We start from the raw sequence: 24,017 nt of genomic DNA, 5'->3' as shown, positions 1-24,017 counted from the left end.
CATAAAGGTAAGTGAACCATAATAAGGGTGAAGACAGTCCATGGCGCGCCTCTACACGTCAAATGTTTATGGCTGTGTGGGGCGATCTGGCACTTCCCGGTTGATCGACGTCATTTTATCACTCTTTCAAGGTGAGTCCTTGTGGTCCATGGTGTCTTGGGGGATGATAATGAAATACCAGTAGCGTGTCCATCTGAGGTTTAAGTTTGGTTAAGTTAGGTTGGGTTTAGATTAATTGAGTTCATAAAATTTAATTGCTAATCCCTTGATTGTGTTGGTCGTGACTTGAAAAACATCATATTTTTACCGTAAAATAAATAGTTACTGCCTTGAAATTAGTATGCTAAGATCATTTCCATAATGCACGTATTTATATCAACTCAATTCGTTAATTTCATTGCTAATCCCTTCAATGTATCGATAATGATTTGAAAGACCATATTTTGACTCGAATAAGAAGCCAGTGTGTAGACATTGGTAGGCTAAGGTTACTTTCTGAGTCCCCTAAGTTACATGTTTGGTGTAGGAGAACATGAGTGTAGACCCCATGACAGCACCATTACTGTGCTCCTTGCTGTCATAACAGAGGTAGAGAAAGTAAAGCATAATATTTCTATAATCCCCTGAGTTTACCTGTAGTATAGGAGAACATAAGTGTAAAGCTCTAAAAAGTGACATTGTGTGTGTTCCTGGCAGTCTTAACAGTGGTCGAGAAAGTGAAGGATGTTATTATTACAAAAATTACACCTGTTTATCTCACTTTATTAGAGTGTGTTTTCTGTCGAGCAACTTGATTTATTGTTTTGTACGACTTTACATTCGCCAGTATTATATTTAACCTAATGTAACCAAGCCAATCTGCCCTGTACAGCCTCCTGAATCTGTATCTAGTCATATAATGTTAATTTTAATAAGTCACATTGTGTTCTTGCATTATATTCTTTGGTTATTCTTTAGATGTATGCCAGTTTAGTCACTGTTCCTACTTTTATCTTAATGTAGCCAAATCTAGCTGCCTTACACACCCTTCTAAATCTTTCTCTGGTAATATAACTGAATTCTTATTAGTCACAGTGTATTCATATATTTTTGTTCTTTATACACACCAATATAGTTGAATTCGTACTTTTTAACCTAGTGTAGCCAAACCTATCTGCCTGAACTCTTCCTGTACAAGTATAAAGTGATTCCTGTCTAGGGACATCATATTCTTCATTATTCCATATGCTGTTATAAACTAACTATGTAACTATTTATTTAATCTTACCTAACTGCCATACACAACTTCCTAACATTCTCCACAAAACTATCAGTAATTCCATATGTTCTAAGCCACATCCTTTTTTCTGGCCATCATTCTGGCTTGGGAGACTACTGGATGCTTGTAGGGTGAGGGAGACACCACTCTTATTATGTAGTGAGAGAACAGTGAAGGCTAACCAAAATCCACCCTGGTGTTACTGATCAGCTTGGCTTGATTGGTGAAGGTGTTGTGTGTGTGTGTGTGTGTGTGTGTGTGTGTGTGTGTGTGTGTGTGTGTGTGAGTGGTCCGCCAGTGGTTCAATCCTCCTGGTGAATGCCTCTCAGGGCCAGTGCATCCTTCTTTCAGATGAATTACTTAGTGTTTCCATGATGCTCCCAGGTAAGGCAGTGTGTTTATGGTGCCTATGTAAAGTAAGGATGTGAGTTGGTGATCTGTCGTAACCTAGGGAACATCAGGAGAGAGAGAGAATTATATTAGGAGCAGAGGTGGACTGTGGCTCGGAGAAAATGATGGAGTTTCATACTTGCTTCATTTATGTTTGCCAAGTTTCCAGTACAATTTTCCTTTCTCCATCTCTACTGCTGTGCTTTCTTTAACAAAAAACTGGGCAAGACTGGTATAAAAAACAAATTATAGTTTTTCCATAAGGCTGGTCAACTGATATTTAATTCTCAGCAAGACTCAGAAAGAAAAATACTAGATAAAACATAGAAGAAGCATAGATAGAAGCACTAGATAAGAGTTTAATCAAGATCTATTTATCTATATACCAGCAGTCCCACACAGGCTGGCCCAGACAAGGCGCTGCTCACACACACACGTCATTCACACTCTTATCCCCGTCAGACCCTGGTGGAAATGGACAGTCTCACGCACCACTGTACTACACCCCAGGAGCTTAAGACATAGTGCAGCTGACCACATACATCCATACATATATCCTTAATAAAATTCAAAGATAGCTAAGTTACCAGAAGTGCATTCACCTCCCATTAGTTGTACATACAGACTCATTTAAGAACAGGTGTCAGATAGTGGTAGACAGATAATTAAGAGTAAGTGAGAATGAAAGATGACGATATTTGTGTTATATTGAGTGTGTGATAATCAGAGAAGAGGGAATCATGAGAACACAAGAACAAGAATTAGATGGAAACCTGTCAGCCATTTCAGAACAGGTTTGAGATAGAGGTGGATGGATAGAAAGGTTAGAGTAAGTAAGAATGAAAGTGGAATGATAGGATGTAAATGTCAATGAGCAGGTAATAGTCTGTAGAGTGTAGAAAAGAATCTTGAAATCAGAGAGAGAGAGAGAGAGAGAGAGAGAGAGAGAGAGGAACTAGCAGATTCTTACATCATGCTCACATCCTCCAGTTCAAAAGATGCCAAGGAAGTGTATCTTGAAAGACCAGATTACAGTGGAAACAGTGAAGGTAAAGGAGAAAGCAAGGCTGAGCAAGCAAGACTGGTAAAAGTAATGGAGGCTCATACAGAGAGAGAGAGAGAGAGAGAGAGAGAGAGAGGTTTGAATGGTCCTAATATCGTCAGTCACATTATTCAGTTTCAGATCCCAACATTCGTTTTCTGTTGTAGAATTGAGTACTGCTTTTGTAGGATTGTCACATATTTTTGTTGTCTACAGTTTGATCTCGACTTCCTTCTTCCTTTTATGGTAGGGTTGTTTATAGTGATGGAAGAGCAGGAAGGAGGGAAGACAGGATATGGATGAATGAATGAAGGGCGGATTTAGAGAGAGAGAGAGTAGTGATGATGCAATAAAAAATGGCTTTATTAATATAATCGTCAATGAAAGTACACACTCTCTCTCTCTCTCTCTCTCTCTCTCTCTCTCTCTCTCTCTCTCTCTCTCTCTCTCTGTATTCCTGTATTTTTTTTTCTTGTTCATCCATTTTCATGTGAATTATCTTTGCAAAATCTCTCTCTCTCTCTCTCTCTCTCTCTCTCTCTCTCTCTCTCTCTCTCTCTCTCTCTCTCTCTCTCTCTCTCTCCATATGTTGCGTTTTCACAAGGAAGACCCCAACGTTGTCTCTGCTTCCGCCTTAGTCAGAAGCAAACCCAGTGTGAATACTATTGAGTTTGTGTATAGAGGACTAGAATGTTTATGAAGTGACTGCGTAGCGTTAGTAATGGGTTTAGATGCGATGGGGGGGAGGGGGTAAGTTTAGTAGGGTTCTCGTCTTGTCTTCTTGCTCTTCCTGTTAGTGATATTGTGGAGAGAAACCGAAGTATTTTGAAACTTGCACGAAATTTATTTGAAACTTCGACGCTAATGATAAGCTGGTTTCTCTCTCTCTCTCTCTCTCTCTCTCTCTCTCTCTCTCTCTCTCTCTCCACCTGTTTTCTCCTCCCCCCACCTCCCCCTCCTCCACATGTTCCTCCCCCCACTTACTTCTCTTCCTTTCCCTCCTTCCCTTCCTCCCCCTTCCTCCAGGATCCACATGTTCCCTTACCTCCCCTTCCTCCCTCTCCACCACCTTGCCTACACATGTTCTAGTCTTCCTTCCCCTCCTCCACGCTCCTACACGTTATTCCCCTCCTCCTCTTCCTACTACCCCCTCTTCTCCACCACCTCCTCCTCCTCCTCATCCTTTAAGGCCAGCGAACCGACAGTGTGAAGAGACAAGGTGTGAGAGAAGGAGTATTTTTCTCTCTCCGATTCTTTCCCGCCTCTTTTGTTTACGTCGGCAACGCCAGCTGGAGTTTGCCTGCCACGTGCGTCCCTCTCGCCCGTGGTTTTTATTGGGATAGGAAAGATGTTTATGGTGGAGGTAAAGTTTGTATTGAGAGTCTGCTGGGATGGTTGTTGTGTTGTGTTAGACCTTTAGATGAGGGGAAAAAAAAAAAAGGTTTGAAAGTTGAGCTGTCGTGTGTGTGTGTGTGTGTGCCCTTGATAAGCAAACATATATTCATTCGTTTTTTTTTTTTTTTTTCACACTTTTCCGGTGTGTAGTTTTTTCTTCCTTTTCTTTCTTGAGATAGTTTATTTATTTTTTTTTATTTTTTTTATTTTTTATTTTTTACTTTTTATATCTAGCACCGTATGTTTTATTGGATTGTGTGTAAAGGTAAACAGGTTTTTCTATAATATTTTTTTATTTTCTCTCTCTCTCTCTCTCTCTCTCTCTCTCTCTCTCTCTCTCTCTCTCTCTCTCTCTCTCTCTCTCTCTCTCAGGGCCAGAGTAATGCACGGGGCCTCAATAGCATAAGAATGAGAATACTACAGTTTCGTCGTGGTCGCCTCCTGAAGGGGCTGCTGGCGGCGACCGTGGCAGCAGTGGTGGTGATACTGCTGGCCTCCCACGCCACATCCCCGGGCAGCCACGCCTTCAGATCAGCTGGTGCCCTTGTGGTGAGTGGGAGCGGTGTGTGTGTCGGGAGGGTTTGAATGGTGTGTGTGGTGGTGAGTGAATGAGTGGTGTGTGGTGGTGGGGTGGTGGTCTTATATACTGTGATGCTTTTACTCTCTCTCTCTCTCTCTCTCTCTCTCTCTCTCTCTCTCTCTCTCTCTCTCTCTCTCTCTCTCTCTCTCTCTCTCTCTCTCTCTCTCTCTCTCTCTCCTCTCTCTCTCTCTCTCTCTCTCAGGTGTGACAGACATGATGTATGTTATGAAGAGTTGATTGTGTGTCTTAGAGAGAGAGAGAGAGAGAGAGAGAGAGAGAGAGAGAGAGAGAGAGAGAGAGAGAGAGATTTTCCAGCATCAACTCTATATGACCAAACTCAATACCTTTATAAACTCATTTCTCTCTCACTCAGTCAGTCAGTCACTTGTTATTCAAACCTTACCTTACCCAACACCCCTATACCCTCATCACTCACAACCCAACACCCCACACATCTACCATACCAATCCATCTCTGTATAACCCATCCAAACTGACCTTCCCTCCACCAGTTACCCATACCAGCTCACCTTAGTACTCAAACCCACACTAATGCTTCTCCCTTCACCCACAGAGCAAGTCAAAGCAGCGAGTGGTTTACCTAGGTGACAAACTAGGTAATTTCGAGCCCCCAAGAGCACCACAGAAGGGAGGTCCTGGTGAGGGTGGGAAGGCACACCACCTCTCAGCCGCCAAGCAGAATGAAGGCTCGCAGTCTGTCAGTGAATATGGGATTAATATGGTGGTTTCTGATGAGATCGCTATGGACAGGGACATACCAGACACGAGGAATCCTGAGTGAGTTATGGTGGTCTGGGTGTGAGTGTTTTGGTTTTGAATGAGACTTGTATTCTGAAATGTTTTGCTCTCTCGCCACAACTGTTTTTCAGAGGCCACAGAGATGATTAGCTGGGTTGTCAAGAGTGTTTTTCCTGTTAATAACAGAAAAAATTGTTAATCTGTCACTAGAACCATAAAAAAACACTCAAAAACAACATAGAAAAATTGTTAATCTGTCACTAGATTCTTAAAAAACACAAAAAAATCTGTGTCACTAGCTACAGATCTATTTCTACCTCCATTACTACATCCATTGCTATCACACAGATGTAAGTTATCACCCCTTGCTTCATATACCCTCTTACCCACCTCCCTCCTGCAGGTGTCCCCACTGGCAGTACCCAGAGGACCTGCCCACGACCTCTGTGGTAATAGTCTTCCACAATGAGGGCTTCTCCACCCTCATGCGTACCGTTCACTCCGTCATTGACCGCTCTCCACCGCAGTTCCTGAAGGAGGTGCTGCTGGTGGATGACTTCAGCGACAAGGGTGAGAGAGAAGAGATTGTGGGCGTGAGAGAGATGGGAGGAGAGGAACAACATGGAAAGAGAGGGAGGGAGGGACATAGAGACAATGACAGAGAAGAGAGCAAGAATCTATCCCTTATTTATCTCAAACCCTTTATACATTCCTTCACCTCCCCACTCACCTCACCCACTCTCCCACAGCTGCCCTGAAGGAGCCACTGGAGGACTACATATCAAGGTGGGGCAGCAAGGTACGGCTCATCAGGAACAAGGAACGAGCCGGCCTGATCCGCACTCGCACTACAGGAGCGGAGGAGGCCAAGGGGGAGGTGGTGCTCTTCCTCGATGCACACTGTGAGGTGAACCGTAATTGGCTGCCTCCCCTCCTGGCACCAATATACAGGGACAAGTGAGTAGTGGCTTGGGTTAGCTTGTCTTGGGGATGCTTCTGTTTAGTTTGGTGGAAGGAGGGAAATAGAGTTGAGTAGTGGGTTGGCTTGGCTTGGGTGTTTTTTGTTTAGTCTGGTGTAGGAAATGAGGTAACTTGATTTCATGTTTGAGATAACCTTTTTTTTTTTTTCTTCTCTCTTTTTTTTCTTTTCTCTTTTATCATTTTTTTCTTTTTTTCTTTTTTTCTTTTTCTTTTTCTTTTCTTTTTTCCTCCTTTTGGAAGTGAGAGAGGTAAAGACTTTGTGAGTTTGAGATATCCTTTTTCTTTCTATTTTCCCTTTTTTCTTTTTCTTTCTTTTCTTCTCGTTGGAAGTAAGAGAGCTAGAGATGTTGTGAGTTTAAGATGTCATTTTTTTCTTTCTCTCTCTTTTCTCTTTCTCTTTCCTCCTAGTTTGAGATGTTATTTTTTTCCTTTGTTTTTTTCTCATTTTCTTTTTCTCTTTTTTTTTTTTTTTTTTTTTTTTTTTTTTTCCCAGCACCTCTATTCACACCTATTCTGTTCCCTCAGATACACCATGACAGTGCCAGTGATAGATGGCGTTGACCACGACACGTTTGAGTACCGGCCTGTGTACGGCGCCGGCAGCAACTTCCGGGGCATCTTTGAGTGGGGGATGCTGTACAAGGAGACGGAACTGCCCCCGGAGATTGAACGCTCCAGGGAACACCAGAGTGAACCTTACAAGTGAGTGAAGTAGTGGTAGTAGTAGTAAAAATAGTAGTAGTAGTTCCTCTGGTGTTTGGTGGGATATACTCTACATGTTTGTAAATGATTTGGTTTATCTTTCACTTCTACTCCTCTTTTTAATTTTTGGAGTGAGCCTTGTAAGTGTAGAAGTAGTGGTAGTAGTTGTAGTAATGTGATTGGTTTACCTCTGGGTGTCTGACAGAATACACCTAATATGTTGATAAATATATTTGGTTCTCTTTTGGTTCAGTGCTGATTGAGTCAAGCTTATTGTTCTCCATCTCTTTGTCTCACTATCACAATTTACAATAATACTATGAGTCTATCACCATTTACAAGAATTCTATGAGTCACTACTACCATTTACAATAATACTATGAGTCTACCACCATTTACAAGAATTCTGTGAGTCACTACTACCATTTACCCAACAAATCACTACTGCAATTTACAATAATGATACAAGTCTTTACCACAATTTGCCACTACCACCATATACAACAATGCCACAAGCCACTATTACTACCACCACTACCTCCTCTTCCTGTCAGAGCCCCAACACATGCCGGCGGTCTGTTTGCCATCAACCGGGAGTACTTCCTGAGTCTGGGAGCCTACGACCCTGGCCTGCTGGTGTGGGGCGGTGAGAACTTTGAGCTTTCCTTCAAGGTGAGTATTTCCTGTGAACTTATTTGCCATCTCAGGTCTTTATTGAACTTGTCTTTTCTCATTTCAGTACTGTTACTACTTCATCTATTGCCTATTGTCTCCTTCAGTGTCCTTTGGTGTATCTTACTTCCACTGCTATTACTTCTGCTGACTGTGTCCTGCAGTTGCTTCATCACTCACCAGGTCCTCATTTCTCATCATTCCTGTGGTCATTTTATTTTCTCGTACCAATACTACTACTACTTAGCTACCACCCATTGTCCCTCCTCCTTACTTCAGCTATCACACAGTCCCCCTCTTCAAACACTTCCTTTTGTCCCTTCTCCTTTACTGTTACTTTATTTACCACACAGTCCCCCTCCCCAAGCATCTCCTACTGTCCCCTCTCTGCCATTCTCAGGTGTGGCAGTGTGGCGGCAGCATTGAGTGGGTGCCGTGCTCCCGAGTGGGCCACGTCTACCGAGGTTTCATGCCTTACAACTTCGGCAAGCTGGCGGAGAAGAAGAAGGGTCCTCTCATCACCATTAATTACAAGCGTGTTATTGAGACTTGGTTTGACGACAAGTACAAGGAGTATTTCTACACCAGGGAGCCTCTTGCCAGGTGAGGACTGCTTGTAGTAGTAGTAGAAGTGGGTAAACTAATTAGTAATGATGTTTGTGGTAATTCTAAGTGAAATGTATAGCAAATAATTTCCGTAGCCAAGAATTAGTTATTGAAATTTAATGAACTCAGTCTTGTTATTCTTTCTCATGTCCTCCCTCATCTCACCCTGGCAAACTCTGATCTCTCCCCAAACTCATCTCCCTGATACCTTTCACCTGATGAACCCCTCACACCTTCCTTCCTTTTTCTCCCACTACAAAATAACCAAAGGAGTATTATCACTAAAACCACCTGTATTATTGATGTATGTATTTTATCCTTGTATTCTTGCATTCTCTGAGTCATTATGGAGCTTTAAAATATTAGACAGGATAAGAATGATAGGTGGAAATAGGCAGGTTTTATACAGGAACTGTCACTTGTATGTAAAAGATTAGACAAATTTATGGATGAGTATGAAAGATTGAAATAAGTTGGCATATTTTATACAGGAACTGCCATGTGTAAGCCTGACGTCTTCTTGCACTTATCCTTGTGTTCCTGTGTTCCCTTGCACCAACCCTTATGTTCCTGTGTTCCCTGTGTTGTTAGAGAGCTTTAAAAGATGGCAGATGGAAATAGGCATATACAAGGACATGTGTAGGCCTGATGTTTCATTATAACCTCCCTAAATTGCATATTCCACCCTCCTCTGCTAAGGTTCCTGGACATGGGCGACATAAGCAAGCAGCTGGAACTGAAAGAGCGGCTGAACTGCAAGAGTTTCCACTGGTTCATGGAGAATGTGGCCTACGACATGCTGAGGAAGTACCCAGAGCTGCCCAAGAACATCCACTGGGGCGAGGTGAGTGGTGGGTGGTGGGTGGTGCCTTGCTGGTGCTGGCTTGGCTGTGGGTGGATGATATGGTGGGTAGGGTGGGTAGGCATTTGTGGCTCAGTCTGCTTTGGTTCAATTTTTTAAAGATCTTGGACTGGTATATTGATAGTTATTAGTATTATATAATAGTAATAGTAAGAGATATTGATATTGTTATTATATCATTGGGTAGTTATTAGTATTATGTAATAGTAGCAGTAAGAATTATTGATATTATTACTGTTATTATTGTTATTATCATTATTGAGACTGGTTAATGGTTCCATAACATAAATTGGCTGTCTCATTATAAATATTTCATATATAAAAAGTCAGAGTGAATATCTTTTGTACCATTAGAGTGTGTTCTAGTCATTTCTTATTATCTTGTTACTGTGGGTGAAAGAGAAGGGACAGAATTTTATTATATGTGTGTGTGTGAGTGTCCTCCTTGGCAGTGTGTAAGGCAAACCTTTTACTGTCCTAATGCCTCTGTGCCTCCTGTCCTGCTTCCTTTTGTTTGGAGAAGAGAGAAATTCATACCCACACACACACACACACACACAGAGAGAGAGAGAGAGAGAGAGAGAGAGAGAGAGAGAGAGAGAGAGAGAGAGAGAGAGAGAGAGAGAGAAGATACATAATTACAGAGACAGAGAGGGTGAATACTGGAGAGAATACAAAATATCAAGGAAGAGAGGACATTTGAACACACACACACACACACACACACACACACACACACACACACACACACACACACACACACACACACACACACACACACACACACACACATGAGTCACTTAACCTAACCTGACTGACCGCCTGACAAACTCCCTTCAATCAGCTAAGTGGCTACGGCAACAGCTGCTGGGACACTGCTGGTCAGGACGCGCCGACGAGGGTGGTGGTGTACCCTTGCTTGGGGAGGGAGATGTTCGGGGACACCAGTCAGGTAACAAGGCCGGTGGTGATGCCCTCTGGTGGATGAAACATGGTGCTCCTGGTTGCCTCTGGTGCTGTAGGCTTTGGGTTGATGGAAGTACCTTTTGTGGGTCTTTGGTTCAAGTTGACGGAGGTACATTTGCTTGATGAGGTTATGTTTGAAACTTGGTGCTCGTGGCTGCCTCTGGTGCTCTGGGTTTGGGTTGACATAGGTACCTTCGGTTGTGCTTAATCAGAGGCCCAAATTCAGAACTGCTTTGCTCTCTCGCCATGACTATTTTTTAAGGCCGCAAGGATGATTAGCCAGGTTGTTGGGAGTGTTTCTCTAGTTAATACTGTAGAAATCTTGTTAATCTGTCAGCAGAACCATGAAAATGGTCTCAAAAACCTGTGTAACTTCAAGTACAGCCTTTTGAAAGTAGTTGGGGTGTGGTGCAAAGATGTTTCAGAATGTGGTGATGAGTCTCAGTGACATGGTTCCTGTTGACTTGTTGCCCTAAGAGGTATTGGGGCTTTCTCTCCTTCCCCTTGAGTTCTTGAGTCTTGGGGATCATACTCTGGTTCTGGGGAAGGAAGAGGTTACTGGAGGAAGAGAAGAAGCTGTCTCTTTCCTCATGTACTTGTGTATTGCTTGAATTGAGGTGTTGCATTGTGTCTCTAGTTGTTTGGTGAGCAGGTCATGTGTAGCATCCTGTGGTGGTGCTATCAGTGGCTCTCCTAATGATGGTGTAGCTTAACTGTTCCTCTTAAACCAACTACATAAAAAAAATTCCTGTATATTCCTTAAGGACGTAGCATAACTTTTCTGTTGAACTATAACAACATAAACATTGAATTACTATACATTCGTTAAACATAAAATCCCTGTAGTACATCCCATAAGCTTAAAATTCCTGTACATTTCTAAACCACATCCCTGTACATTCTTAAAACATTAAATAATCATGTAGATATATGAACTCAAACTTGGCTCATCTAACTCCCTCCCTTCCTTGCTTGGTGTTGGCGTAATCTGTACAACCACACTGGGGAACCAAGAACTACAGTGGCATACTTTCCCAATCCTGTGCAGTGTAGTGGATTGGCTGTCAAGAAGCATCAGTTGTGTGAGGTGGCAAGGTGCTCTCTCGATTCTTGACTGCGACTGACAATTGAATGACGCAGAACTTTGTAATAGAGTGAGTGTTTCTTTTGTTCTGTCTTGTGAAGTAAGCGCTAAAATTTGTGCATTTGTCATTATCGTCTCTTTCTTCTTTCTTTCCAGTCTGTCATGTGAAGTAAACGTCATTCTTATATTTATCATTATCATCATATTTTTCTTCTTTCTTTCGGTATGTCACATGAAATTAGCGTTAACAGTCTCGACATTAATTAATCTTCTCTGTCCTTCACCCTTTTCACAACCTCCACACAGTCACCAGGTCTCCTCTCTGTCACTCACTCTCTTTATCCACCACACACTCACCACACCTTCAGTCCTCTCATTATAAACACTGATAAGAAACATTGATGATACATAAAAATACAAATACAGTATGTGAAGCTATATAGAAAACAAGATCTATTTCAAATATGCACAAGAAGAGAATGAAGAGTACTTATAAATGTGTCTTTCCTGCGAGTATAATTGGATGTCCTTATGATCTGTTTGTACAAGTAGAGATGAGGATTTACTGTGACAATTTCCGTCCCTCAATTCTTGCTTCCCAGTCCTCCATACACTGCCAAGGATGGTGCTCTTGCATAAACCTTCATCTAACAATTATATATCTTTCCCCTTGTCCCCTTCTTTCCTTCTCTTCCCATCTCATGTATGTGTTTCGCCCTCTCTTCATTGTTTATTTTCATCATCTACTTTTTTTTATTTTTGTTTTTCTGTTACTCTATTTCCTTCTTGACTTTTTGTTTATTATATTTGTCTGTCTGTTCTGTGGTTGGTACCTTTCTGTCTTTCCTCATTCCTGTTCCTTTTTTATTACCTCTGCTGTTCCTCATCTCTCTGTCTCTACCTCTCTCCCTGTTCATTTTTGTCATCATCCATCACTGTTTCTCTCTTTGTATCTCTGTATCTTTTTTCTTTCTCTGTTCCTGTCTATCTCTATCTTTCTCTATATTTACTCATCTCTTGTTGTCTATCTGACCCTGTCCCTGTCTCCATCTCTATCTTTGTGTGTTTCTTCCTTTCTATTTTCATCTTTTTCTCCCACTCTCTTTGTCTTAATCTACCCCTGCTCATCTCTATATTTTGTCTGTGTCCTGTCTACTTTCTTTGTTTCTATCCCTGTCCATCTCTCTATACCTCTTCCTGTCAATCTATCTCTTTATCTATCCCTGGCCATCTCTCTCCCCCTTCTACCCACCCTCCCTCTGTCCATCCTTCCCCTGCATGCCACAGTTACGCAGCGCCGCCACCTCACGCTGCCTGGACACAATGGGACACTCGGCTCCAAGCTTCATGGGGGTGGCACACTGTCATGGCTTTGGCAACAACCAGGTAAGCTGCAGCCAGGTGGTGGAGGAGTCTGCTGCTGGAAGACTCACCTGCTGCACGTCCTCATTGGTTTGGTTGTGAGGTGAATTGTAAGTGAGCTGCAAATAAGGTAGTTTTTTTGAAGTGTGTTATAAGTAATTTTTTTTTTTCTGTTGTGATTGAGTTGTATTTTTTTTTTCTGTTCTAGGTTTGATTTGTTTGTTGTTATATGTAGCTTAAGTTTCATCATCTATTTCTTGTTTTTTTTTTTTTTTTTGGTGCATTGATCAAATTAAATGTTTTTTATTTAGTCTTTTACTTTTTGAGTTGAATGTTTTGTTTTCTTCTATTTTTTGTACGTTAGACCTGAAGGAAAAAAATGGTGATGTTGAAAAGGGTACTAATTTTTTTCTTATTCTCTTTTTTTGTTGTACTCGTAATCGAGCAGTACATTTTGTCTTTGAAATAAAGCTCCAAAGAAAAGGTAACAATCTAATGAAATAAAAGAAAAATCATTACAAATTTCACACAATCTTTTAGCAAAATAGAGAAATATAAACCTGAACGAAGTAAATTAGTATTGAAATAGAGTATAGAAAGACAAGAGGTTCATAAAGCAAGGGCCAAAGTGATGGATAGAATAGTAATGGTATAAGCTGCACCCATCACACCACCACCCAGACCTCACCCTCTCCCTTCCCTCCACAGCTGATCAGACTGAACGCCGAGGGCCAGTTGGGTGTGGGGGAGCGCTGTATTGACGCAGACGGTCAGGGCATCAAATTGATATTCTGCAGGCTGGGGACGGTGGACGGACCTTGGCAGTATGATGAGGTGAGGAGCTTTGGGTGTCTCTCTCTGTTGCCTTAAGATAAATTCTGAATGAGTTTCTTGGTATAACGAACTGGCTTTCCTTTCAAGTACTTAATTATACCAAGGAGTTATTGTGTTTCTTTGCATCAGTCTCATTCATACACCATACATACACCACACAATGTCTCCTTTACTGAAGTACTTCATTATACCAAGGAGCTATCATCTTCCTGTGCATCATATCTCATTCATGCACAACTACATACACCACACTTCACATCCCCCTTTCCTCACACCACAATGTTCTGTTCCGTGCAGCAAAACCATGTGATGCTGCACAAGCGCATCGGGAAGTGTGTGGCGCTGCATCCCCAGACATACCAGCTGTCCCTCATGCCCTGCGACCCCATCAACAACTACCAGAAGTGGACCTTTAACCAGTTCGTTCCAAAGTGGTAGTCAGTCTCTCACTAACCACTTCCTCTTCCTCCTCCTTGACTGTCTCCAGGGTCTATTTATGTAAGTCAGGACAAATTATCTCTGTTGTTGTTATGTTGTTTAATACTCAGAAACTGCAATGTCAGAAAATACAGCAGATTACAAAGACATCAGCTACTCAGCAACAAAAAGGCCCTCTATTATATTAAAAAAGGCTTACTGTATCTATTTATGGGATATGTTACGTTAGGTTCAATTCACCAACATTCCAGTTAATATTCTTGTTTACCCTTACATGGCTGAAGAGGTTATGAGTCAGATTTTGAGGTCATTGGCGATCTCTTCCCTGCTACTCATCCTGTCATGTTTTGGGGCCATAAGCAGCCTCTTCTCCAGCCTTCATCCTTCTTACATCTTCCTTCACACACTTTCTCCAGGTCTTTAGTCTCTTCAGTAGCCTCTTATAATATAATCAAAGGTAACCTAACTAAACATGCCCTCAGAAGTGGCAGGGGTGGTTGGTGTTCCTGTGGTCTGCAGGAACTATTGGCACAGCAGAGTTAGCTACTAGGGTGAAGCTATTCAGTTTTTTCAATTTACTGATGCAGGAAGAAGTTGCTGAACCATACAACCTGCCACACAGAGAGAAGATACTGTGCATATACTGTGTAATTTGCAGAATATTGTAAAAATCTAGATAAAAAAATCTGGAATGTGGTCAGGTATTGTAAGAATCTAGATAACTCAGAATTTAGTCCAATGTCTGGTAAATGGAATCATACTGAGACTCAAGGATAACCAAGCATAGTCAGCAAACACAGCAATACAGCCAGAAAGCAAGACAAGCAGCCATCACTCATAACAGTCCGTAATCTTCAGAAATGTAGACTCAAATTTCTGATCTTACATGTTTGAAGGCAGTAGATATACTCATTGTGGCTGGAAACTTAGGAAAGGACCACTACTTATTATATGACACAGTCTCTGGTAGAAATAGTGAGACAGCTAAGTTTGGTGTAGCTGTTTCAGTCACAAGAACATAAATGTTAGTCTGGCAGTCAGGAAACACAGCAATGGGCTATGGCATTTAAGCTGCAGTAGAAACCGTGAAGACTATTGATTCTTTGTAGATGTAAACAAGGTGTAGATTTCGTCTCAAGGCCACACAGCTTATATACAGCCAGTTTGTGTGCTTGTAAACACTGGTGGGTTGAAAGTTGTGCTTCTATGTAAATTCCACCATTGAAAGTTCCTCCTTGAAAATTCCTCTCTAATTTTTCATTGTTCTGTATCTCATTCAACATATTTATTTTTCATGGGGTCAGACAGCTTGTGTTTGGAGTAAAAGGAGTACACTTGATATCAGTGCAACTCCCCCATAGAACTATCAGTTATCTTCACTAAACAATTCTCTTCTTAGATAATTCCCCACAAGGTAGTCTAAACTAATTGACCATAGGGGAACACGTGCATTAAGTAAACTGTGTAACCTAATTTTGCACTCAGGATGACGTGACTGATTTTGCACAGAACCACAACCTAAACTTACATACATCAAGAAAACCACAACCTAATTTATCAAGGGAGAAATCTGATAGGAGGAATATTCATTGGGGAGTTTACATAACTTAAACCCTACATTTTGCACTGACAGCAGACCTGAAGCATTTACCTGCATTTGTGTAAGAAAAGACAAGGCACTAGAGACCTTCAGCAGCAGAATTTGTCTCTCTTAACACCAATCTGTTGTATAGTAAATGAAAGCTGAACCCGCCTGCTAGATAAAGTCATGTTGAGTGTCTGCACAGCGAGGCGTTGAGGAGCTACACTCACAGGGGGCACAAAGACTACCATTTCACCAGCAGCAGTTACCCTGTCTACCACGCTTTGGTGATTGTGATGCTCGATGTTATTATGTGTGTGTGGATAAGGGTATGCAGGTGTATGTGCTTGTATGTGTGTGTGTGTGTGTGTGTGTGTGTGTGGACATGAGGGAAGCTGGAAAAACTCATCAGGCCTATATGTGGCTGAGTTTTTTGTTTGTGTGTGTGTTGTGTTAGCACCACATTGCACAAAGAATAAAGGAGGAACTGGGTTGTGAATCCTCGCATCGCTGTTTAGAGAAGTTGTTAATATTGTTACTGCTGTGTCTAGGTGGAGGTTACAGGCATTCCATGACCCTGCATATGTGTGTGTGTGCTTGTGTGTGTGTGTGTGTATGGCTATATCACTTGTTCCTCTGTGTTATATCTTTGAATCCACTGGATTTTTATAACCAGTTTATAGGACGAGAATTACAACTACTACATACATCCATATAACTTATTGATTAATATACTGATTATTTGTGTCTGCAAGCTCCTGTTGATGTGGATCATAAGTGCCACGTACAGCAGCATTGGCATGAGTGACATATCAGGTTCTGTGTGGATTACAGAAGGCATTGTGTGTCTGATGAAAGGGTAGTGTTAAGGTGAAACGTGGCTCATAGGTTTTCCAATAAACACAGGTTGTTTTGACTCTTTGGGGACCTTGATGTTTTGATTGATGCTGTGTGTGTGTGTGGGTTGTAGGATGACATACAGCAGGTATCCTAAAATGATGCAGGTTGTCATGACTCTTTAGGAACTTAGATGATGATTTTTATTGATGCAGTGTGTGGGGCTGCGGGGATGTGCAGCAGGGATCTTAACATTACACAGGTTGTCATGATCTTTTGAGACAATTCATCTCGGTGATTTAATATTTTTTTTCTGGTAGATGAATGTATTGGGGGACAAACTGATTGTGTCTATAAGCACAAAGTTTGTATGTGATGTTGTGCTGCAAGGTGAGTGGGTGCTTTAATAGTTGATTATGGACATTTGAAAATGCAGAGAGCTGCTGATTGACGGCAACTGATAAAAACACAACTGTGAAGTGACTTAATTCTCCCTAAGCCAAGTGCATTCTGTGGCTTAATGTTAGTTTGTACTCTGGTGTTGGAATCATTTGTTTTCCTACATGAGGTGTGATCTGTACTGGAATAAATGGAGTGTTATTTAACTTGTAATGTGTACTTCTGTCCTCTGCTACTCTTATTGCCATTTCAAGGTATCCTCTTTACCATTGTGCTTTTAATGCAGTGTTCAGTCTATTTCAGGTGCATTAGACTGCTGTGGGTGTTTCTGCTCCCAGTCACTGATGGAGTCTCAGTCCAATGTAGTTATGGTCAAAAGTCTTGTAACATGCTCCAGTGAACAGTCAGGATCAAAGTTGTGTATCCTTTTGCATTCAGTTCCATTGCGCTTTGTTTCCCCTCAATAAGTCCTTGGATCTGCTGACACACTTCTCAATCCTGACAACTGAGAGGCTCTAAGCAGATCATGGACTAAAAACTGAAGAAAAAACACAAAACACAGTAAAAGTGAATATAGAAAATCATAACTTCTATCCACGACTAAAGTTGCATCTTAACTCCTCAGAGAACCAGTCTTAGCATCTTACTCCCCAGAGAACCAGCCATACTTCACAAGGTGTCCCATATTCTACAGGTCTCTTATATCCCTGCATGGATCCACCAAATGTCAGGGTAGTGAAAGACAGCTTACAAACATCCATGCATTGGTATGTATTGTACAACTCGCATACAAAAATTTACACGGAGTTAATAATGACGATGTAGTGAAGTGCAGTGGTTCCCAGACTTCTAACATGCTGTCGTCGTCTTAGTTATAAGATCGTTGCCTCTCCTTTGTTATATCATTTGTGGTACCGTATGTTGCAGATATGCTCTATTCAACTTCTACTTGGTATGGAAAATTACGGAAAGGAGCGACACGTTACCCTCTTTCTTTTTAATTGTTTATATCATACCTTTTTATTTTTGTGAAGGAGCAGTAACATATCTGATGATGCTTGGATTATATTAGAGAAAAACTGAAAGAAAGGTGCAGCAGTTTTAAAACAGACACATCCCCTTCATTTTTAACTTGCACCATTATAAAGTTGTGGAGTAATTTTGTACTTCCTGGATTAGAATGAAATGAAGGGAAGGTGCAGTGGTGAGTCTGGGAAACACGGCACTCATATAACACTTCTTGTAAAGACAATTTGAACTATGCACGTGTGTGTGTGTGTGTGTGTGTGTGTGTGTGTGTGTGTGTGTGTGTGTGTGTGTGTGTGTGTGTGTGTGTGTGTGTGTGTGTGCGTCCATAACTTACCAATACAATGGGTGAGTACCTTTAAACACTCAGTTGAATAGATAGATAAAACAGGCATTCTTGCATTCACACATTGCATACAATTGAACCAAACTCTAAAATTGGTCATTCACATATTTCCAATTTACTCAATACAATGTGAAGATATATGTGGAAAAAAAAAAAAAAAAAAAGGCTATAATTTAACACAGGTGCTTTGTCCCAGTCACACCTCTTAGATCAGATCAGCCACTGGAAAAGAGAAAACAAGAATATTAGCAACACAATAAATCAATGCATATTTTAGATCTATTCATACTATACCTCACTGATACGAAGATCATTACTGTGTGAGGTGGGGAGAGAAAAGTGAAAGGATGAGACCAATTTGTGTTCAGAAAGGAATTAAAAACCACAACACAGGAGCACCACAAAGAATTCAACCTAACAAAGCAACTCTTACTGTACAACGGAACCTAATCTGACCTTATATCTCACAACCATGCAATAAAACCCCAGAAGATTCCGTGACACCTCAAGATTCAAGATATAAGCACAGCCACCGGAAAACAAATTCTGTTCTCCTCTCCACTGCCACCAAGAGCCGAACCTATCACAACTAAGCACCTTTTTAACTATTATACAAGGAAAACAAAAAAACAACCTATCACAATACCTCATAAGATATAACAAAACCATACGAAACCCTCGCTGTCCCCTCCAAGGCCACCAGGAGCCAAACCACTGCTTACCATTCATGGGCATTTCATCGATCTGTGTGGAGTAGTACTGTTCAATGTCCCGGAGGATCCTGATGTCGTCGTTCTTGACAAAGTTGATGGCCACACCCTTGCGGCCAAACCTTCCTGAACGGCCAATGCGGTGAATGTACAGCTCACGGTTATTGGGGAGGTCATAGTTAATGACCAGTGAGACCTGTAGGTGGAGAGAAGTGGAGAATAGTAGGTCTGTCTATCTATCTCTTTACCGGGCTGGCTCAGACAAGACGTCACATCCTAACACACACCCCATTCACACTTAACCCAGAGTGAAAAGGAAAAACACAAGAATACGAGGTAGAAATAGATATTGATAACTGGTTCTCTCTTTTATCAGACAATTAGTGCTGAGTCAATAGGGAACTTCAGAGTTATGGATAATGACAGGTAGACAGGCTATACACTGGGACTGCCACATATGAGCCTATTGGTTCTTGCAGCTTCAATGTTCTTTTTGCTCCTTTTCTATCTAATTAAGCAACTTTAAATAAATTTATGAATAATGACAGGTGAACATAAGCTTTACACAGGGACTGCCACGTGTAAACTGCTTCCTTCCTGCAGCTTTCCTTATGTTCTTGCTACTTCCTCATCTAATTACCTGCTGCACGTCAATTCCTCGGGCCCAGATGTCAGTGGTGATGAGGACCCGAGACTGTCCCGACCTGAACTCCTTCATGATCGCGTCTCGCTCCTTCTGTGGCATGTCCCCGTGCATGGAGGAGACTGTGAAGTTTGCCTCACGCATCTTCTCTGTCAGCCAGTCAACCTGTGTGAGGGGGGCAGAGATGAGTGCTGGTAATGGAGGTGTGAGGTGAGGAAGGAAGGTTGTAGAGGGATTATAAATAAGAAGAGATGAGAGAAATAGAATAAAAAAAGACATAAGAAGTGATGGTGACAGCACTGTGAGTTAAGAAAAGGACGACAGACTTTAGTATGAGAAGAGAGATTAGAGAAGTGGAAGACAGAGAGATGTGGAAAGAAAATAACAATAAACTTGACAAAAAAGACACGAGAGAAATGGAAGACGAGGGACATGGTAAATGAAGAAAAGCAACCATAAACTTAACAAAGAAAGAGAGAAAAAGGAGAAAACAACAAATACTTTCTTACTTGCATCTGACAATAACAAACCAGACACAAGAGAGAAGACAGCACTGAGGTGTTAATCATTACCTTGCGCTTGGTGTTGCAGAAGATTACGGCCTGGGTGATGGTGAGAGTGTCGTACAAGTCACAGAGAGTGTCAAATTTCCACTCCTCTCGCTCCACAGCCACGAAGAACTGCTTGATGCCTTCCAGTGTCAGTTCATCACTAGAGAGAGGGAAAGAATAAGCCAGGTGTAACAAATGGATACAAACTTCAATATTAACATAAGGTAGTGTCACTTCATCAGAGGGAGGGAAAGAGTGAGCCAGGTGCAGGAAATGAAGGTACAAATTTGAACACTAACATAAGGCAGCATAAGAGTGCTTTATTATACTATTTAAGTTCTATTTCTAAACCTTTAAGACCCATCCATCCTGAGGAGATTAAAGTAAGTGTATTGTTGCCCCTTGGATTAGCCCTACGTAGAAATAGCAGAGGCAGAGTTTGTGAAGTAAAAAAATACATATTCTCATGCTACTACAAAACATACTGAAAGACTTATAACTAAACACACCGGCACTTCAGAACACACACACACACACACACACACACACACACACACACACACACACACACACACACACACACACACTCCCAAGCATCCAGACATCCAAACACTCATACACAGATACTCTCATCACATCCAAGACGGTCTCAAACACCCACTCACCGCTTCACCAAGATACGGATGGGGTCTGTCATAAACTTGGAGGTCATCTCAAGGATCTCGTGGGGCAGGGTGGCGGAGATGAGCACAACCTGAGTGGCTGGCGGCAGGTAGCGGTACACGTCATAGATCTGCTCCTTGAAGCCCTTGTTGAGCATCTCGTCAGCCTCGTCCAACACCAGCATCTGTGTGGAGGGTAGAGTGACTGGGTGAGGAAGGGCAGTGAGGTAAAAAGAAGTAGAAATTAGAGGAAGATCAAAGAAAAGGTTATCCTCAGAACTTGAACCAGTGAATTTTAGAACCTTAACACACACACACACCTTAATAGACCTAGTACGAAGGGTGCGTCGCCTGATCATGTCGAACACCCTGCCAGGCGTGCCAGAAACAACGTGCTGCCCATAATCCAGCTTGCGGATGTCCTCACCCAGGTTGGTGCCACCGATGCACGCGTGGCACTGCACACTCATGTAGTCACCCAGCGCCAGCACGACCTGAGTGGTGGTTGTGGTTAGTCATGATATGGTTATAGTAAGACAGAAATGTGTGCGTATGTATGTGTGATGATCAATAATGGATAGAAACCCTTGATAGAACTGCAGAAGGGAAGGCAGAGGTATGAGAAGACTAATGAGTGGGAGGCAAGTGACAAGACAACCTGTGAAAGAGAAATAGGATAGAAAAGGATGAGAAAGAAGAGTCAGATGTGAAGAAATGTTGCCAAATACAGATGCCACTTATAAGGAGAAAGAAAAAAAAAAGTGAATGAAACAAACAATACAATAAGAAGACACAAAAAAAAAAAAAAAATACACAAAATACACACTACAAAAGACCCAGACTACACCAAAACCACCATAACTTCACCTGCACCCACACAGCCAACAACAAAACTTAACCTAACACCTGCAGTCCCCATAGCAGTCAATTTTTCAGTCAGTCAATCAATCTATACATCTATCAATCAGTCAATCTTCTATCAATCAATTTATCAGTCCGTCAATCAGGAACCACCATAACCTCACCTTCTGTATCTGGACGGCCAACTCCCTGGTGGGCGAGAGACTGAGAACCTGCGTCTCCCTCACACCGATGTCCAGGATTTGCAGGACGGAGATGGAGAAGGTGGCCGTCTTACCAGTGCCGGACTGTGCTTGGGCAATGACGTCCCGCCCCTTCACAATGGGCTTGATGGCACGCTGCTGGATGGCTGACGGCTTCTCAAACCCTGCGGCAAGGAGTTGTAAGAGGTGGGGAGTTGTGAAGAGGTTGCGGGGACTGAAGGGATGTTTAAGGGTATGTGAGGGTTGAGGGGACTTGTGAGAGGACTGAAGGGATGTGTAAGGTTCTCTCTAAGCCTGTGAGGGAAAAGTTGTGATAGTGTGAGGAGTGAAGGATATGTAAGGTTCTGCGGAAGGATGAGGAGAGTGTGTGAAGGGATGTTTAAGGCTCTGTGGGGGTAGGGGGGAGAGTTGTGAGAGAACTGAAGGGGTGTACCAGGTTCTCTCTAAGCCTGTGGGGGAGGGAGAGGTGTGTGAGGTGTGGTTGAGAGAGAATTAAAGGGACATGTACAGTTCTTGTCCTGGGAGTGTTATGTGTTGGGTTACTGGCATATTATTATTACTATTATCATTACTTGTTATTCATCTTAAACTCAAAGGAAGAACCAAGACCAAACACAAATCCAGGAAAGGAAAAGAAAAGGTCTTCTAAGCATCTCTCCCTCTAAAGAAAATGGAAGACCCACAACAGAAGTAAATGCAATTCCTGTCATGCTCAATACAAATCCTGGTGTATAAGTGAATAACTACATGACTTTAATCACTCAAGGAGACCAAGATAAGAATGATGACAGAAAAAGAGAAAATTTGGGTCACCTTCACACACCTACATCACAAACTTTACACAACACTGACTTGCTAATAATCTGTAAACTGTTTAGAGGCCCATTCCATGTGTATGTGTGTATGTGTGTGTGTGTGTGTGTGTGTGTGTGTGTGTGTGTACTGGAGGTCAAGGTCAGCAGGTGAAAGTGAACTAGTATATTTTTTTTTGTCATCTCACATTTTCTCTTTCTTTCAAGGGGCGAAACACTGAAGGCTAGACTAAACAGACACCATAGCACTATTTACACTGTACATGGGTGCTGCAATGCATGTTTCATATCACTAGTGGCTTCTTGCAGCTTCCCTTCTGTTACTGACCCTTCCTGCCTTCAGACTTCGATGTATCTCTCTAGTTCACTGCAGGTTTAGTGGAGACAGTTTAGTTTATTTATACAAGCGCTGATCTAACTTAACCTGTCAGTATTTATTTCCACGTAACTCATATTATTGACAAATGAGTGGAGATTTGTCCTGATAACCCTTCAAATCAGAAACTAACACTTGTCTCAGTATAATATTGACAGAAACACTTGGCATCTATTCAACACGACCAATTTTCACCTCACCTAGCCACCTTAAACCAAGAATCCATGAGAAATAGGATACAACAGATAATATTGTGTAGTTTTCATAAGCTGATATGTTTCTAACCCTTTGCATATTTCCTTGTACTGGCAGTGTGTACCTAACCCAACACAGCCACTCTGGGCCTCACATAAGAGAGAGAGCGAGAGACTAACACCAATGAGATAAATATACACACATGTTCTCAGAAACTAGCATAAACATTCTTGATTCACTGAGTAAATATAGTGAAGGAAGTATGTACCTGATCTCACCTAACCCAACACAGCCTCTCCACACACAAAATCCAAAAGTATGAGAAATATACAATAAAAAAAAAAAAAAATACAAAACGTCAGAGGAGAAAGTGGGTGTAAACAAAATCCTCGTGGACATCTAATTAATCCCGCCAATATTTATCATTCCAAGGCGCCATATTTACCGTAGGCGTATATCCCCCGCAGCAAATCCTCGCGCAGGCCCATGCCATCGAAGGTAGGCACGACCTGCACCTCCTCGCTCGTCTCAAACTCGACATTGGAAAGGTCCTCCGGGATGAACCGCCGTACGCGTCCCTCAGCCATGATGTCTCACCGCGCACTACTTGGACAGGGAACACCGGAATGGGACAATGCCTCCAAATTTTGCTTGTATGGATTTATTTTTGTTAATTTTTTTTTTTATTCATTTGTAGATTCCCATATTTTCTTCATCTTTATTTTGGGGTTTTATTTATATATGAATTTTGTTACGGGACAAGGAACGCTATTTCGGCATTCTTTGTCCCTAAGTGCTATGTTGTATACATTCTATTTTGTTATTTTATCACGATTTTCTCTAAATAGTTTGTTAAATTTTATTCTGCAGTTTTATTTATATTT

At 41.8% G+C, this 24,017-nt stretch overlaps 2 protein-coding genes across 3 annotated transcripts; one reads left to right on the top strand and one right to left on the bottom strand.

The window, feature by feature from the left end:
- LOC135093772 (N-acetylgalactosaminyltransferase 7-like) lies at positions 1-18,097 on the top strand. 2 transcript variants are annotated; one of them, XM_063993381.1, is made up of 12 exons: positions 1-131; positions 4,458-4,634; positions 5,239-5,462; positions 5,827-5,993; positions 6,173-6,380; positions 6,930-7,106; positions 7,661-7,778; positions 8,179-8,381; positions 9,084-9,228; positions 12,584-12,682; positions 13,367-13,492; positions 13,790-18,097. In XM_063993381.1, the coding sequence occupies exons 2-12, from the start codon at positions 4,494-4,496 to the stop codon at positions 13,928-13,930; spliced, it is 1,749 nt and encodes a 582-aa protein (XP_063849451.1). In that variant the 5' UTR covers positions 1-131; positions 4,458-4,493; the 3' UTR covers positions 13,931-18,097. The 2 variants fall into 2 exon arrangements, with proteins under 2 accessions (XP_063849451.1, XP_063849452.1); XM_063993382.1 differs by lacking the exon at positions 1-131 and adding an exon at positions 3,899-4,053.
- LOC135093774 (eukaryotic initiation factor 4A-III) lies at positions 17,496-23,747 on the bottom strand. The gene is made up of 8 exons (XM_063993384.1): positions 23,579-23,747; positions 21,712-21,914; positions 21,007-21,180; positions 20,690-20,871; positions 20,046-20,184; positions 19,471-19,638; positions 18,843-19,026; positions 17,496-18,342 (listed from the first exon to the last, which is right to left on the bottom strand). The coding sequence occupies exons 1-8, from the start codon at positions 23,718-23,720 to the stop codon at positions 18,326-18,328; spliced, it is 1,209 nt and encodes a 402-aa protein (XP_063849454.1). The 5' UTR covers positions 23,721-23,747; the 3' UTR covers positions 17,496-18,325.
- Positions 23,748-24,017: the final 270 nt, after the last annotated feature.

This window comes from Scylla paramamosain, chromosome 43, assembly GCF_035594125.1.
Source record: "Scylla paramamosain isolate STU-SP2022 chromosome 43, ASM3559412v1, whole genome shotgun sequence".
Classification (NCBI taxonomy): Eukaryota; Metazoa; Arthropoda; class Malacostraca; order Decapoda; family Portunidae; genus Scylla; species Scylla paramamosain.
The sequence above is the reverse complement of the archived record's forward strand: the minus strand, read 5'-3'. Positions and strand labels throughout refer to the sequence as shown.